The sequence below is a fragment of the Dendrobates tinctorius genome, unplaced genomic scaffold (genome assembly GCF_039654945.1).
Source record: "Dendrobates tinctorius isolate UK_male_01 unplaced genomic scaffold, ASM3965494v1 ptg000046l, whole genome shotgun sequence".
NCBI lineage: Eukaryota > Metazoa > Chordata > Amphibia > Anura > Dendrobatidae > Dendrobates > Dendrobates tinctorius.
The window spans coordinates 17,387,311-17,401,818 of NW_027361714.1; the positions used below are offsets into that span (position 1 = coordinate 17,387,311).

Below are 14,508 nucleotides of genomic sequence, written 5' to 3' on the forward strand. Positions count from 1 at the left end.
AGAATGTGAGACATGGGGGCAGAATGAGACACGGGGGGCTGGGAGCAGAATGTGAGACATGAGGGCAGAATGTAAGACATGGGGGCAGAATGAGACCCCGGGGGAAGAATGTGAGACATGGGGGCAGAATGTGAGACATGGGGGCAGAATGTGAGACATGGGGGCAGAATGTGAGACACAGGGGGCCGGGGGCAGAATGGACATGAGGGCTGAATGTGACAGTGAGACACAGGAGGGGCAGAATGGATACGGGGGTAGAATATGAGACACGGGGGGGAAGAATGTGACAGTGAGACACAGGAGGGGCAGAATGGATACGGGGGTAGAATATGAGACACGGGGGGAAGAATGTGACAGTGAGACACAGGAGGGGCAGAATGGATACGGGGCAGAATGTGAGACACGGGGCCAGAATGTGACAGTGAGACACAGGAGGGGCAGAATGGATACGGGGACAGAATGTGAGACACATGAGGGGGCAGGATGGGAGACACATGGGGCAGGATGGATACGATGTAGACAGATGGGGCAGGATCGGGAGATCATATGGGGCAGAAAGGATACTCATGAGGGCAAGATGAGAGAAAATATGGCTGGAGTCAGGAATGAGACAGGATGGGGGATATTGGAGGCTAGTAAGGGGCATATTATTACCATAGGGGCTAATTAAGGGATATTATTACTGCGGTGATGTATTTATTTTATTTTTTTGAGGATACTGTTTTAAATGGGGGGGGGGTCCTGTTACTGTGCAGAGCGACACTGTCACCTTTTTTTCTTCATCTGGTGTAGAGTAGAAGTTGGGAAAAAAATTAAGTAATGTGTTCTGCAAGTGGAGCTCTAGATAACTGTGTTATTTCCTGCAGAGACAAGTCCTGGCTGGAAGACGTGATGGCGTTCTGTGCTGAATGAAAGATGAAAAGCGAAGATAAAGGACTTCACCTAGACACGACACTGGTGAGTCAGTTTATTGCCTGTACACTGACACTATATACAGAGTGCCTTTGTACAATGTCACCAGTGATCACTGTATAACCTGTGCACTGACACTGTACACTATATACAGAGTTCCTGTGTACAATGTCACCAGTGATCACTGTATTACCTGTACACTGACACTATATACAGAGTTCCTGTGTATAATGTCACCAGTGATCACTGTATTATCTGTACACTGACACTATATACAGCGCTCCTGTGTATAATGTCACCGGTGATCCCTGTATTACCCGTACACTGGCACTATATACAGAGCTCCTGTGTATAATGTCACCGGTGATCACTGTATTACCTGTACACAGACACTGCATACTAAGTTACAGATCTCCTGTGTATAATGACACTTATGGTGATAATATTATGTAATATTATGTTTTTTTTTATTAATGATCAGTATTGTTGTATTCTGTCACTGTGGTGATAATATGTGGTCTGGGCATGATGCAGTGGTATTTGTCCTTTGTATGTGCTATTATTCTGTCACTGGTGGTAATTTGTGGCCTGGTCATGGTGTAGCTGTATTTGTTCTTGTATGTGTTATTATTGGTCACCATGTGTTGGTAATATGGTGTCTGGACATGGTGCGGTGGTATTTGTCCCTTTTTGACGTGATATTATTGGTCATTTTAAAAATTGAAAAATAAAATATATACCTAAATTGTATTGGATATTTTAACAAATGTTTAATAGGATAGAGTAGAGTAGGGCCTGGCCAAAAGAGTCTACCTTGTCGTGGTGGCAGATTTAAAAAATCTTTTGGCCAAAACAAGAGCTGCTGGCTATGTGTGTGATCTGGAGATGGGACCTGTTAATACAGTATGTGATTGGTGAGAAGTGGAGTTTTTCCAAGAGAGAGCCGTGGGACTGTGGACCGTTCTGGGGTGGAGCCTGGGCGGAGTCTCAAGGGGGTCCCGAATATTTTGCCAGTATGGGGCCCCGAAATTCCTAGTGGCAGCCCTGCGTTGGGGGCTGCCTATTGCTTTGGGGCCTGCTCTGGGGCAGTTTAGTTTTTCCCCTTTCTGTCTTTAGGCTATGTAGTTCTCCGGCTGTGATCGAGGGGTCTAGGGCTCCGTAGGAACCCCCCACGGCTACTGCTAGTTGTTGTGGATAGGTTCAGGGGTCTGCAAACCGATAGCTGCCAACCTCTCTGGTTTTTCTGGACTTAGCTGGTATTTTGTTTTTTCCTCCTTCGGTGACTCATCATAACAGAATCACCAGCCATACCGCAGATCCAAGGGTACTCAATAGCAGGAGAGAATTGTAAAAAAAAAAGGTGTCAGAATTTTTTTTTTTTTCTGTTTGCATATTTTTTCCTCTATCTCTGAACTCCGCGCAGCAGGTTAAAATTGTCATCTCTTTGCTGCGCTGCGATGCCCAGGATTGGGCGTTTTCTTTGAAACCTGATGATCCTATTCTGAATAATGTGAACGCATTTTTTCAGGCCTTGGGGTTGTTGTATGATGAACCTAATGCTATTGATCAGGCTGAAAAGACCCTGTTGGCATTAAGCCAGGGTCGGGATTCAGCAGAGTTGTACTGTCAAATTCCGAAAGTGGGCGGTCCTTACTACCTGGAATGATGGTGCTTTGGCAGCCTTCTTTCGGAAGGGTTTGTCAGAAACTGTAAAAGATACTATGGTGGGATTTCCTGCTCCCTCTGGTCTTGACGATTCTATGTCATTAGCCATTCAGGTGGATCGGCGTTTACGTGAACGCAAAACTACACGAGAGATGTTACCACCTGTTGAACAAATGTCTGAACCTATGCAATGTGATAGAGTTTTGTCTAGGGCGCAACGTCAGGAGTTCAGAAGGCGTAATAAGCTGTGTTTTTGGGGAGATGCCTCGCATATTATTTCTGTCTGCCCTAAACGAGAGAAACGTTGTGCACACACATTTTCTGTGGGTGGTGTTCAACCTAAGTTTCTTCTGGCAATTACTCTGATCTGCTCCCTGTCCACATTTTCTGCCAAGGCTTTTGTGGATTCAGGAGCAGCTCTGAACCTGATGGACTTGGATTTTGCTAAATGTTGTGGATTTCCTATGACACCTCTGCGGACGCCTATCCCTTTGAGGGGTATTGATGCTACTCCTTTGGCGAAGAATAAACCTCAGTTTTGGACCCAGGTGGTAATGCGGGTCGCCCCAGACCATCAAGAAAATTGCAGATTTTTGGTGTTGCATAATTTGCATGATACCATTGTTCTGGGGTTTCCCTGGTTGCAAATCCATAATCCAGTTCTGGATTGGAAATCTTTGTCTGTGGTGAGTTGGGGTTGTCGGTGTACCCTTAGTGATGCTCCTGTTTTCTCCACCTCTCCCCAGTCGCATGATGTTCCTGACTATTTGGCTGACTTTTATGATGTATTTAGTGAGAATGAGTCTGCATCTTTGCCTCCTCATAGGAGTTATGACTGTGCAATTGAGCTGAACCCGGGGTGTAAATTCCCCAAGGGTCGGCTTTTCAATTTATCTGTACCCGAGCACGAGGCTATGCGATCCTATATTAAGGAGGCATTGGAGAATGGTCATATTAGACCATCCTCTTCACCCTTAGGTGCTGGTTTTTTTTTCGTGGATAAAAAGGATGGTTCATTAAGGCCTTGTATTGACTATCGTGCCCTCAACAAAATTACTGTTAAATATCAGTATCCGTTACCCCTGATTTCTGATCTATTCTCCAGAGTTAAAGGTGCTTGCTGGTTTACCAAGCTTGACCTCAGGGGGGCGTATAATCTTATTCGCATTAAGCATGGGGATGAATGGAAGACGTCGTTTAATACTCCGGAGGGACATTTTGAGTACCTGGTGATGCCTTTTGGGCTCACTAATGCCCCTTCTGTCTTCCAGTGCTTCATGAGCGATATATTCCGAGACTTTGTGGATACATTTTTGATTATCTATCTGGATGATATTTTGATCTTCTCCAAGAATTGTGACTCTCATGTGGAACATGTTCGGACTGTGTTCCGGATTTTGAGGGAGAATTCCCTGTATGTCAAGGGATCGAAATGCCTTTTTGGGGTACAGAGGATTTCATTTTTGGGATTTATTTTGTCTATGTCAACTATTGAAATGGACCCGGCCAAGGTACAGGCCATTTATGATTGGGTTCAGCCCACTTCTCTGAAGGCCCTCCAGAAGTTTTTGGGTTTTGCTAAATTTTATCGGAAATTTATAGCTAATTTTTCTGGTATTGCCAAGCCATTGACGGATTTGACTAGGAAGGGTGCTGATGTGCTGAATTGGTCTCCGGAGGCTGTTTCTTCCTTTCAGGAGCTGAAGCGAAGATTCACTTCTGCTCCGGTTTTGCGGCAACCTGATGTCTCACTCCCATTTCAGGTGGAGGTGGACGCTTCTGAGATTGGTGCAGGAGCGGTGTTGTCCCAAAAAGATCCTGTGACATCTAAAATGAATCCTTGTGCTTTCTTTTCCCGAAAGTTCTCCCCATCCGAACGTAACTATGATGTGGGGAATCGGGAACTGTTGGCCATGAAATGGGCATTTGAGGAGTTGGAGACATTGTTTGGAGGGAGCCAAACACCAAGTCATGGTCCTTACTGACCACAAGAATTTAATTTACAAAGAGTTGGCCAGGCGCTTGAATCCTAGACAGGCTAGGTGGGCCTTCACACGTGGTTTTCACACGTTTTGATTTTGTGGTCTCTTTTCTTCCGGGCACTAAGAATGTCAAGGCAGATGCCCTCTCTAGGAGTTTCCTTGCTGATTCTCCTGTTGTGACAAAGCCTGCTACCATCTTAGGCGAGGGGGTAGTTCTTTCTGCCATCTCGCCCGATTTGACACGTGCTCTGGAAGAGTTTCAGGAGGACAAACCTGAGCGTTGTCCCAGTGGAAAGTTGCATGTTCCTGACCAGTGGAGGAAGAGAGTGATGTCTGAAGTTCATTGTTCTGCATTGGCTGGTCATCCAGGTATTTTTGGTACTAGAGATCTGGTGAGTCGGTCTTTTTGGTGGCCCGCCTTGTCTCATGATGTCAGGAATTTTGTGCAGTCCTGTGGGACTTGCTCCCGGTCTAAACCTTGTTCTCGCTCTAGTGGCTTGTTGATGCCTTTGCCGGTGCCCAGGAGGCCATGGACCCATATTTCAATGGATTTTATCTCTGATATGCCTGTCTCTCAGAGAATGACTGTTATTTGGGTGATTTGTGATAGATTCTCTAAGATGGTCCATCTTGTACCACTCCCTAAGTTGCCATCTTCCTCTGAGTTGGTGCCCGGGATTCCTGAGAACATTGTATCTTACAGAGGAGTTCAGTTTGTGTCTAGATTTTGGAGGACTTTCTGTTCCAAGCTGGTAATTCAGTTGTCCTTCTCCTCTGCGTTTCACCCTCAGACCAATGGGCAGACGGAGAGAACAAACCAGACTTTGGAGTCGTATTTGAGATGTTTTATTTCTGCCGATCAGGATGATTGGGTTTTATTTTTGCCCTTGGCCGAATTTGCTTTAAATAATAGAGCTAGTTCTGCCACTTTGATGTCACCTTTTTTTTGTAACTTTGGTTTTCACCCTCGATTTTCTTCAGGGCAGGTGGAGCCTTCTGCCTGCCCAGGTGTTGACACTGTGGTGGAGAGAATGCACCAGATCTGGGACCAAGTTGTCTCTCTCCCAGGAACAGGCCCAGCGGTTTTCCAACCGGCATAGGACCGTTGGTCCCCAGTTTAAGGTGGGTGATATGGTTTGGTTGTCATCAAAAAATATCGCTATGAAGGTGGCTTCTCCTAAGTTTAAGCCTAGATTTATTGGACCTTACAAGATTTTGGAGATTATTAATCCGGTCTCTTTTCGGTTGTCTCTTCCTGTCACATTTAAAATTCATAATGTGTTTCATAAGTCCTTGTTGAAGAGGTTTGTTGAACCAGTAGTTCCTGAGGTGGCACCTCCTGACCCTATATTGGTTGAAGGTAACATGGAATATGAGGTAGAGAAGATACTGGATTCCTGTCTGGCTAGACGGAGACTCCAGTATTTGGTTAAGTGGAAGGGTTATGGTCAGGAGGATAATTCCTGGGTCTCTGCCTCTGATATTCATGCCGAAAGATTGGTGCGTGCCTTTCATCGGGCTCACCCGGATCGCCCTGGTGGCATGGATGAGGGTTCGGTGACCCCTCCTCAAGGGGGAGGTACTGTTGTGAGTTCATTTTTCCCTTCACCATTGAGGTCTGATGAACTCCCTCCTCTGAAGGAAGGTAGTGAGGCTGATTACCAAACACATGGGCAGCTTGATGATGACTGGGTGGCTGGAATTGAGGACTGGATATAAGGCTGCCGACGCCCTTCTTCCTGGCTGGTGATTTTCCTGCTGGATTCTAGGAGACCAGTCTGATTCCTGCATCTCAAAGCTAAGTTTTCTGTTCTTCTTTGTACTCTTCAGTTTTGTTTTTGTTTTGCCTTGTTTTTTTTGGGAGTTCTGCCATCCCTGGCTGGGGGTGAGCTGAACTCCATTTTTGTCTCTGATCTGTTGATATTTTGCTCTGTCTTCAGAATATACCTGAGTGCTAATATAGTCTTTTGAAGCCTAGCGACTTCAGGGCCTGTTTTTCCTATCAGTCGGTTGGCTCATATTGATAGGGTTTTTTGCGGATGGCAGACAGCAGCTTTCCTATCCTGTCCTATGTAGTTAGCTTGGGCCCCATCATTTGCTCAACCTATCTTTCTATCTGTGTGAGTGTTTTCATCTTGCTTCACCGTCATTATATGTTGGGGGCTGCCTATTGCTTTGGGGTCTGCTCTGGGGCAGTTTAGTTTTTCCCCTTTCTGTCTTTAGGCTATGTAGTTCTCCGGCTGTGATCGAGGGGTCTAGGGCTCCGTAGGAACCCCCCACGGCTACTGCTAGTTGTTGTGGATAGGTTCAGGGGTCTGCAATCCGATAGCTGCCAACCTCTCTGGTTTTTCTGGACTTAGCTGGTATTTTGTTTTTTCCTCCTTCGGTGACTCATCATAACAGGCGGTTTTCACTGTGGCAATTCTGAACATTGGAGAAAGGTGTGCCCCTCCCGTCTACTAACCAAGCGACTGAGCCTGGGTGATTGTTGTGGAGGTCACCCAGGCTCTCAGGTACCTTTTTCTGCCTTCTCTAAAATGTTGTTGCCAGTGGAACTTTGTTGTGGGAGTGTCTCCACATCCACTTCTGCCTTCGTGGATTGCGGATCAGCATTGAACTTTATTGACTGTGATTTGTGAGGTGTAAGTTAGGGACAGTTAGGTTGAAGACTCCTATTCACATTGTGGCCATTGACAAAACACCACTGGTAAAGAATGACATTATGTTTCGTACTGAAGAGTTTCTCCTTAAAGTGAGTTCCTTGCACCACTAACGTATTTCATGTTTTGTGATGGACAACCTGCCAGCGGGACTGGTGTTGGGGTTCCCCTGGTTACAATTGCATAATCCTGTAATTAATTGGGAATGTCGGGACATTGTTAAATGGGGTCCCTATTATTCTGAGAAATGTCTTGATACTGTGTCTGTGTCATCCGTGGGTCTGGAAGGTATTCCGGAGTGCCTTATAGACTATACGGACGTTTTCTCCGAAAAAGAGGCTGAGGTTTTACCACCACACTGCCCATTTGATTATGCCATTAACCTGGTTCCAGGTGCTAAATTGCCCAAGGCCCGCTTGTATAACCTTTCGGGTCCAGAAGGGCTGCGATGAAGGAGTATATTTCCGAAAGCCTCCGTAAGGGACACATTCGTCCTTCTGTTTCCCCTGTGGCGGTGGGGTTCTTTTTTGTAAAGAAAAAAGACAGTGGTTTATGCCCATGCCTCGATTTTCTTGAGTTAAATAAGATAACTGTGAGGAATACGTATCCCCTTCCACTTATTCCTGATTTATACAACCAATTGTCCGGAGCTAAGTGGTTTTCAAAATTAGATCTACGGGTAGCGTATATCCTTATCCGAGTCCGAGACGGAGATGAATGGAAAACCGCTTTTCTCACTACTGAAGGGTTGTTTGAAAATCTGGTCATGCCTTTCGGCTTGACCAATGCTCCAGCGGTCATCCAAAACTTCATAAATCACGTGTTCTCTGATTTTATTGGACATTTTTTGGTGGTATATTTGGATGACATATTGATCTATTCTCCTGATAAACAGACTCACATTGGTCATGTTCAGGCAGTTCTCCAAAGGCTCCGTGAGAACTGTCTCTTTGCTAAACTGGAAAAATTTTTGTTTTTTGTTCAGGAACTGTCTTTTCTGGGGTTCATTGTGTCTGCTGAGGGGTATCGCATGTATCCTAATAAGGTGCAGGCCATTGTCGAGTGGGTTCAACCTTGTGATTTGAAGGCTCTGCAGTGTTTCCTAGGATTTGCCAATTACTATCGCAAATTTATAAAGGGGTTCTCACAGGTGGTTAAACCCCTCACAGACATGACTCAAAAGGGGGCCAATATCAAGAATTGGTCAACTTTAATTTTAAGTCTGTGAAATTCAGATTTGAGGTCATGGGTGTCTTTTGATAAATCATCAGTGTATTCTTCCACTACAGTTAGTCGTTTTTCGTGTTTGTCTAACCTGCTGCTAAATTTATCCAAGGTGGACTGTAAAATTTTATTTTGGTTTTCAAATGATTGAGACATACTGGACGTGATTTTTTGGGCGAGAGTATCCATGTAAGAGTATATGGATATAACATCCAGATTTTGGGAAGGAGAAGGATTGGTGCTATCCATCTTAAATTTTGACCTTTCCGCCGAAAAGTTTGGTGAATTATCTCCAGACTCAGGACTTGAAGCGTCGGCTGGCGATGTGAATTTTTCAGAAGTTTTACCAGGATTTTTCCTTTTTGATGAGAGAGATGTATCCATGACCTCTTTATGAGGAGAACTGGCCTTAAATGGGTTAATGATATCCACTTGATCTTTAAAGTGAGGATTGTAAGAATCCTGAAATTTTTGTGCTTTTTGAGGAGTATTAGACACTTTCGTTGATTTGGACACTGGAGTAGCCTTGTGACTCATTTTGTGCCCTTTTCTGAATCCTGCCTTGCAGGGATTATATTAGAGAGAATTGATATTATTGGTGATTTTATACTGAATAAATGTTAAAAATATAGAAAATTCTTGTATCTTCCTATGCCTTTTTATAAAAGGGACCGTGAGGAATGAGATACACCACAGAATCAGATGGCACGTTTAATATTGTATGATGCATACAGTAAAATCCTTTATTAACTGCGCGGCGATATAGATGCGCTCCCTGTGACTTTAAATGCAGCCGTGACAGGCGGCTAGTCTTCACACTGGGCTCAGTGATGTCAGTCCCCGCTCATAAAATATGCAACAGGGGAGTCGGCAGCTGATACACGGCACCGCTGAAGAAAGGCAGATCACCCCAGTGGAGCCGCACAGGAGCGGTGGAGAGCGGAGGTAACATAAAAATAGGCACAAATCACAGACTATTTTGTGTCTTTCCGCCTCACAGATCTGTTATGACAGGAAAATGGCGTACTTGAGATAGGACGTTGAGATGAAAGAGATCCCTCCGCAGCCGTTATAGCTCCCGCAGCCTCGCACAAAGCAGGAGGAGATTCCAAAAAAAAAAAGTCAATGTCTTTTAATTATGCAACGAGAGAAATCCTGTCAGATTAGGCACAGGGTAGGGACTATTTTGCATCCTTCTGCCAATCAGCTGGTATATGACAGGATTTTTGTAAAAAAAAATCTCCAAAACACAATAAAAATCTTTAAAATGTGGTAGACAAGTGTGGAGATACTTTTTCTGAGGACATGGACAGCCGGTGGGTAATGGAGGGAGCAGGGAAAGGATGTTTTCACTCACGGTTCAAAATGGTGTCACCTTGCAGTAAAATGGCGGGAAAAGGCCTCAGATTTCAAAAATGTCTTTTTTAATGTCCAAAGCTCAGACAAGGGGTATCAGAATGTACCTCTGAGTAACGAGAAAACAATCCTTCCATGGGTTAGTGAAGAGAGCGATTTTCTTTTGCTTTATTTGTCGCTTTAGGAGATGCCTCCTCAGAGATCCTGAGCCGTGCGTGTTACATCATCGCCAGCTTGGGCCACGGCCCCAGAATCGTGGAACTTGTGGAGAATGGTATAGAGAAAAAAACCATGAAAAACAGGACATAAAAACAGGAATAGGAAACAGAATTTAAAAGAAAAGGTAACTTTAAATAATGGATACTTACATTGCGTCTCCTCCCCGCTGGGACTTGTGTATGCTGCTCCGGCTGTTCTGGCTCACTTGGCTGGTCCGATGCTGAGGTCTGTAAAAGAACAGAAATAATTACTGATTTGTAGAGGCAGGTATACTTACACAAAGGCAAAAAAATACTCACCTCACACTCTGCGTCTGCCAATTCTTCCCTGGAAGGACTGTATTGGGATCCAGAAGACATGCTGGAAAAATAAAAAAAACATTAGTACATAATATATTTTAAAGGACAGGCTCACAAAAGTTGATTTTAGAATACTCACATTATAGCTGCTGTGTTCTCCAAAGTAGTGGATTGTCTCTGGCTGGGTGTTGTCTTGTCTTCTTTTTGTCTTGCAGTCTGTCTGTAGAGTAATGATCTGGCACTACAGACCCCTTCTTTTATCTACCCTCCTCCAAAACAATGTTGCTTGTTTAGGGGGTGTATTAAACAAGTGTCTAGACATTGTTTACTCTGAAATCGTGCGTGTTCACAAAGCGCTGACATGCGCACTTCACAGCGCATGTCAGCGACATAGACTATAATACTATTTTTTGCACATTGATTGGGCTGACGTGCGCATGCGATTTATTAACAATGTTGGGCGGAACAACAAATGCAACATGTAGCGTCCGGCGCGTCTGGTCGCACACCTGGAAAATGTGCAGCGCATGCACATGCTGAGGCCACGTGCAATCGCTGGACACTGCGCATGCCATTTTAAAGATAGGGGACAATTGCGTGTGTGACCGATAGCGCACAATGTGCTGCGCGATAAAATGCAAGTGTGAAACCAGCCTAACACTGGGAATTTGAGTGGAGCACTAAAGTATAAACACTATTAATGTTATGGAAAGAATTGGGTGCTATACTATCATAGGATTGTTATTGAGGGGTAATATAGCATAGTTAGTTTTATAAAGTATAGTAACCAATAAACTCATGTAATAAAGAATTTCATACCTTGTGGAAAGTCTAGTTAATCTGTAATCTTTGTGGGTTAAACATGACCCAATGCTAGCTGAACAATTTCCTGTATCTTTGAGCTGGAACGATCTAATTGCAGGGAAGTGGCAGGTTCCCTCTTCCCTGTGCTCCATCACATACTTGTTAACGCAATACTGGTCATACTTGCATCAGTCTGCATTTTTTTTTAGATCAAAGTATCTGACTAACAAACTGATGACAGTAATGAAACAAGGAATTGCAAAAAATTTCCCACCTTACTGAACACGTGTAGGTTTATCTCTATAACCCTCTTTCTGGGGTTCGGAAATTTAACCAATTAAGAAACAACTCCAAGGATACGTTCCCACGATCAGGAAGTAGCAGCGCTTTGGACGCAACATATTTTTGCTGCGGCCAAAATGCTGCGTTCTAATCATGCAAGTAAATACACATGAGTTCACTGAACAATGCGGATTTACCACATCCAATCCATATCTATTGTGGAAATAGACTAGTGTATCCACAACAGAAATTGTCATATTTTGGCTCGCAAACCAGCACCGCGGGTGAGTTTGCGCAGCAGTAAATAGAAGCACAGTGGGCATAGTATTTCTATAGATCCCATCCGCTGTACTTGCACTGTACAACACAGCATTTAGAAAGCAGTGCAAGCGCGCTGCATCTGAAACGCTACTATTCCTGGATATTCTCAAGTTTGAAAATTTTGCTCTATACCTTGGATAAGGAATAACTTACCGATAGCTGGGTGTCAAACCACTGGGACTCCCAGTGATCATGAGAACACAGAATCAATGCTCCCATGTGAATGGAGCGGTGGTAGATCATGTGTACTACATTTATGGCAGGATCGCCAGCAAGAATGAATGAAGCCGCAGGGCGCATGTGTAGGGACAGTGACCTGACGGACAGACGTACTTGTCAGTTATAACAGATAGATAACAGCTGGGCAGTAAAAGTGATAGGCAGTACCCTGGGTGACCACAAGGTGGCAGGGGGGAGTGTGAGGAAAAGGACTTGACAGCAGCTTAGGGCTAGGAAACCGTTGGTCATGGGGGGCAGAGTTACAGGGAATCGGGAAAGATATAAATACTGAGGGAGGGTTCCAGAAGATTCCAGTCCCCAGGGGGAGCTCAGGTGACAGGAGGACTATGACAGTTCATGCTCTCTGAGGAGAACCAGACTAGGGGGACTGAGGAGAGAGAACATCAGGGGGGTGGTCCTGACAGGAATAACCGCAGAAGGGACGAGGCACTGGGTGTAAGACACCTTATTTGACACGACAACTGAACAGTAGAAGCGCTGTTGGTTTACGGGCCTAAGGCAGCCACAGTGACGGACCTGTCAGGAGCGTCGACGAGTGAAGAGGGGATGGTGTATGCATACACTTCCCCAGTGTAACGTACGGTGTGTTGGAAGTGGCCCTGGAAACGGAGGGCCGTGAGGTGAAGGAAGTGCGGTGTGCTTCTGAGGCCGTCAGGCGGACGGCGAGTGAAAATAAACTTGGACCTGTTGCACCCAGAACCTGCCTCCATCTTGTCTGTTACATCTCTGCGCGGTAAGAAGAGGGACCACCCCCCACCTCGGCCCACGAACCCTACACATGATCGGCCACCTCTCCAATACAGCAATTGGGAAGTTATCCTCTGTCCTATGGATAAGAGATAACTATGAAACTTGAGAATACACCTTTTAAAGATCAAATCTAGTTTCCAGTCTTCAATTTTGTACAGTTTCCAAATTCCTGTTCCCTATGTATAAACATGTTATTGAACTTGTTCTTATTGAACTTGCTGTTATTCCCATAAGAGTTAATGAGAATTGAGAATTTTTATTGAAAAAAAAAACACCCTGTCCAATGTTTTGAGTTCTATCAGAGGCATAGCTGGCGCAAAGGGCAATGCTAACCACTCACCTTCACTAGCCAGCAGTCATGTTTCCTGGAAGGCACAGATTTATTCTCCAGAGATAGATCCACCTCCATCATCTCTTTGAATACAATTTTGAATACATCAAATCAGAAAATAATTCAGGGATGTATATCCCAAAATATAATTTAAATCATTTTGGGTCAAGTAAATACTAACATTTATTTTCTCCTTTACCTACAGGCCAGTTCTGGCATATTTCAGACCTTCATTTGGATTTTTCCTATCACCTTACCGATGACCATACCAAAGTATGCTTATCCTCTAAGGGTGTCAATGCCTCGAGTCCTGGAATTTTTGGAGACTTTATGTGTGATTCACCTTATGAACTTATCTTATCATCAATCCAGTATATCAAAACATCTAGACAAAAAGTTGACTTCATGATCTGGACTGGGTAAATAAAAGTTTGTGCCACTGTTAAAGAGATATCTAGCTGTCAAAGTTAAAGGAGCGTCTTCAATAATGTTGACACTTAATTATGCTAACAGTTAAAGGGAATCGGTCACTAGATTTTTGCTAGCCCATCTGAGAGCAACATAATATGGACATAAAATAGTGATTTTATCAAAACTATACAAAGCAACACAGTATGAGTTACTCCACTGAAATCAGGGTTTTTGCCCTTAGGCCCCCGTCACACATAGTGACGCACCAGCGATCGCGACAACGATATGACCTTGTCAGGATCGCTGGTGTGTCGCTACATGATCGCTGGTGAGCTGCCAAACAGGCAGATCTCACCAGCGATGAGGACCAGTGACGACGCGGGTAACAAGCGAGGGCGTCACTTAGTTACCCGCTGTGTACCTTAGATACCAGCGCGCTGGTGCAGGGAGCTGGTAACCAAGGTAAACAGCGGGTTTCTAAGCGCCGTGCGGTGCTTAGAAACCCACTGTTTACCTTGGTTACTAGCTCCCTGTACCAAGCACCACGCTGCGCTTAGAAACTCGCGGTTTACCTTGGATACCAGCTCCAGCTTACTGATTGCTGGTCTCCCACCTGCCACACGCAGCGATGCATGCTGGCCAGCAGGAGACCAACGATCAAAAAAATGTCCAGGGCTTTCCAGAATGATCAGCGATACCCGGTGGGGGGGGGCGGTCACTGATACCTCTCACACACAGAGATATCACTGCTGAGATCGCCGTTGCATCACAAAACTTGTGACTCAGCAGCGATCTCGCTGTGTGTGACGGGGGCTTTACATTATGCTGCTATCAGATTAGGTGGAAAAAACCTGGTAACAGATTCCCTTTAAAACAATGTGTGTGGGTGAACTGTGTGGGCTTTTAAACTTTAATAAGTACTACATAAAAATAAGTGATTGGGCATGCTCAAATAGTTAGTCTAAGAGCACATGTACATGTTCGTGCAAATTATTCCTAGCATGGAACGCTGGTGTGTGGCTGGCCATGGCACTCCTGACCCAAACATGACA

General features: G+C 44.7%; 1 protein-coding gene across 6 annotated transcripts in view; it reads left to right on the forward strand.

Annotated features, from left to right (window-relative positions):
- The window catches only part of SMPDL3A (sphingomyelin phosphodiesterase acid like 3A), a 145,036-nt gene that overhangs the window by 64,312 nt on the left and 66,216 nt on the right, over positions 1–14,508 (forward strand). For 4 of the 6 annotated variants that reach the window (XM_073575744.1, XM_073575739.1, XM_073575741.1 and 1 more), the window contains exon 2: positions 13,251–13,464. The exons of 1 other annotated variant lie outside the window; for it this stretch is intronic. In XM_073575744.1, the coding sequence (XP_073431845.1) occupies positions 13,376–13,464 (89 nt within the window). In that variant the 5' untranslated portion in view covers positions 13,251–13,375. Of the gene's footprint in view, positions 1–10,000; positions 10,143–13,250; positions 13,465–14,508 lie in introns of those variants that run through there. One more of the 6 variants, XM_073575742.1, reaches the window with a different exon arrangement.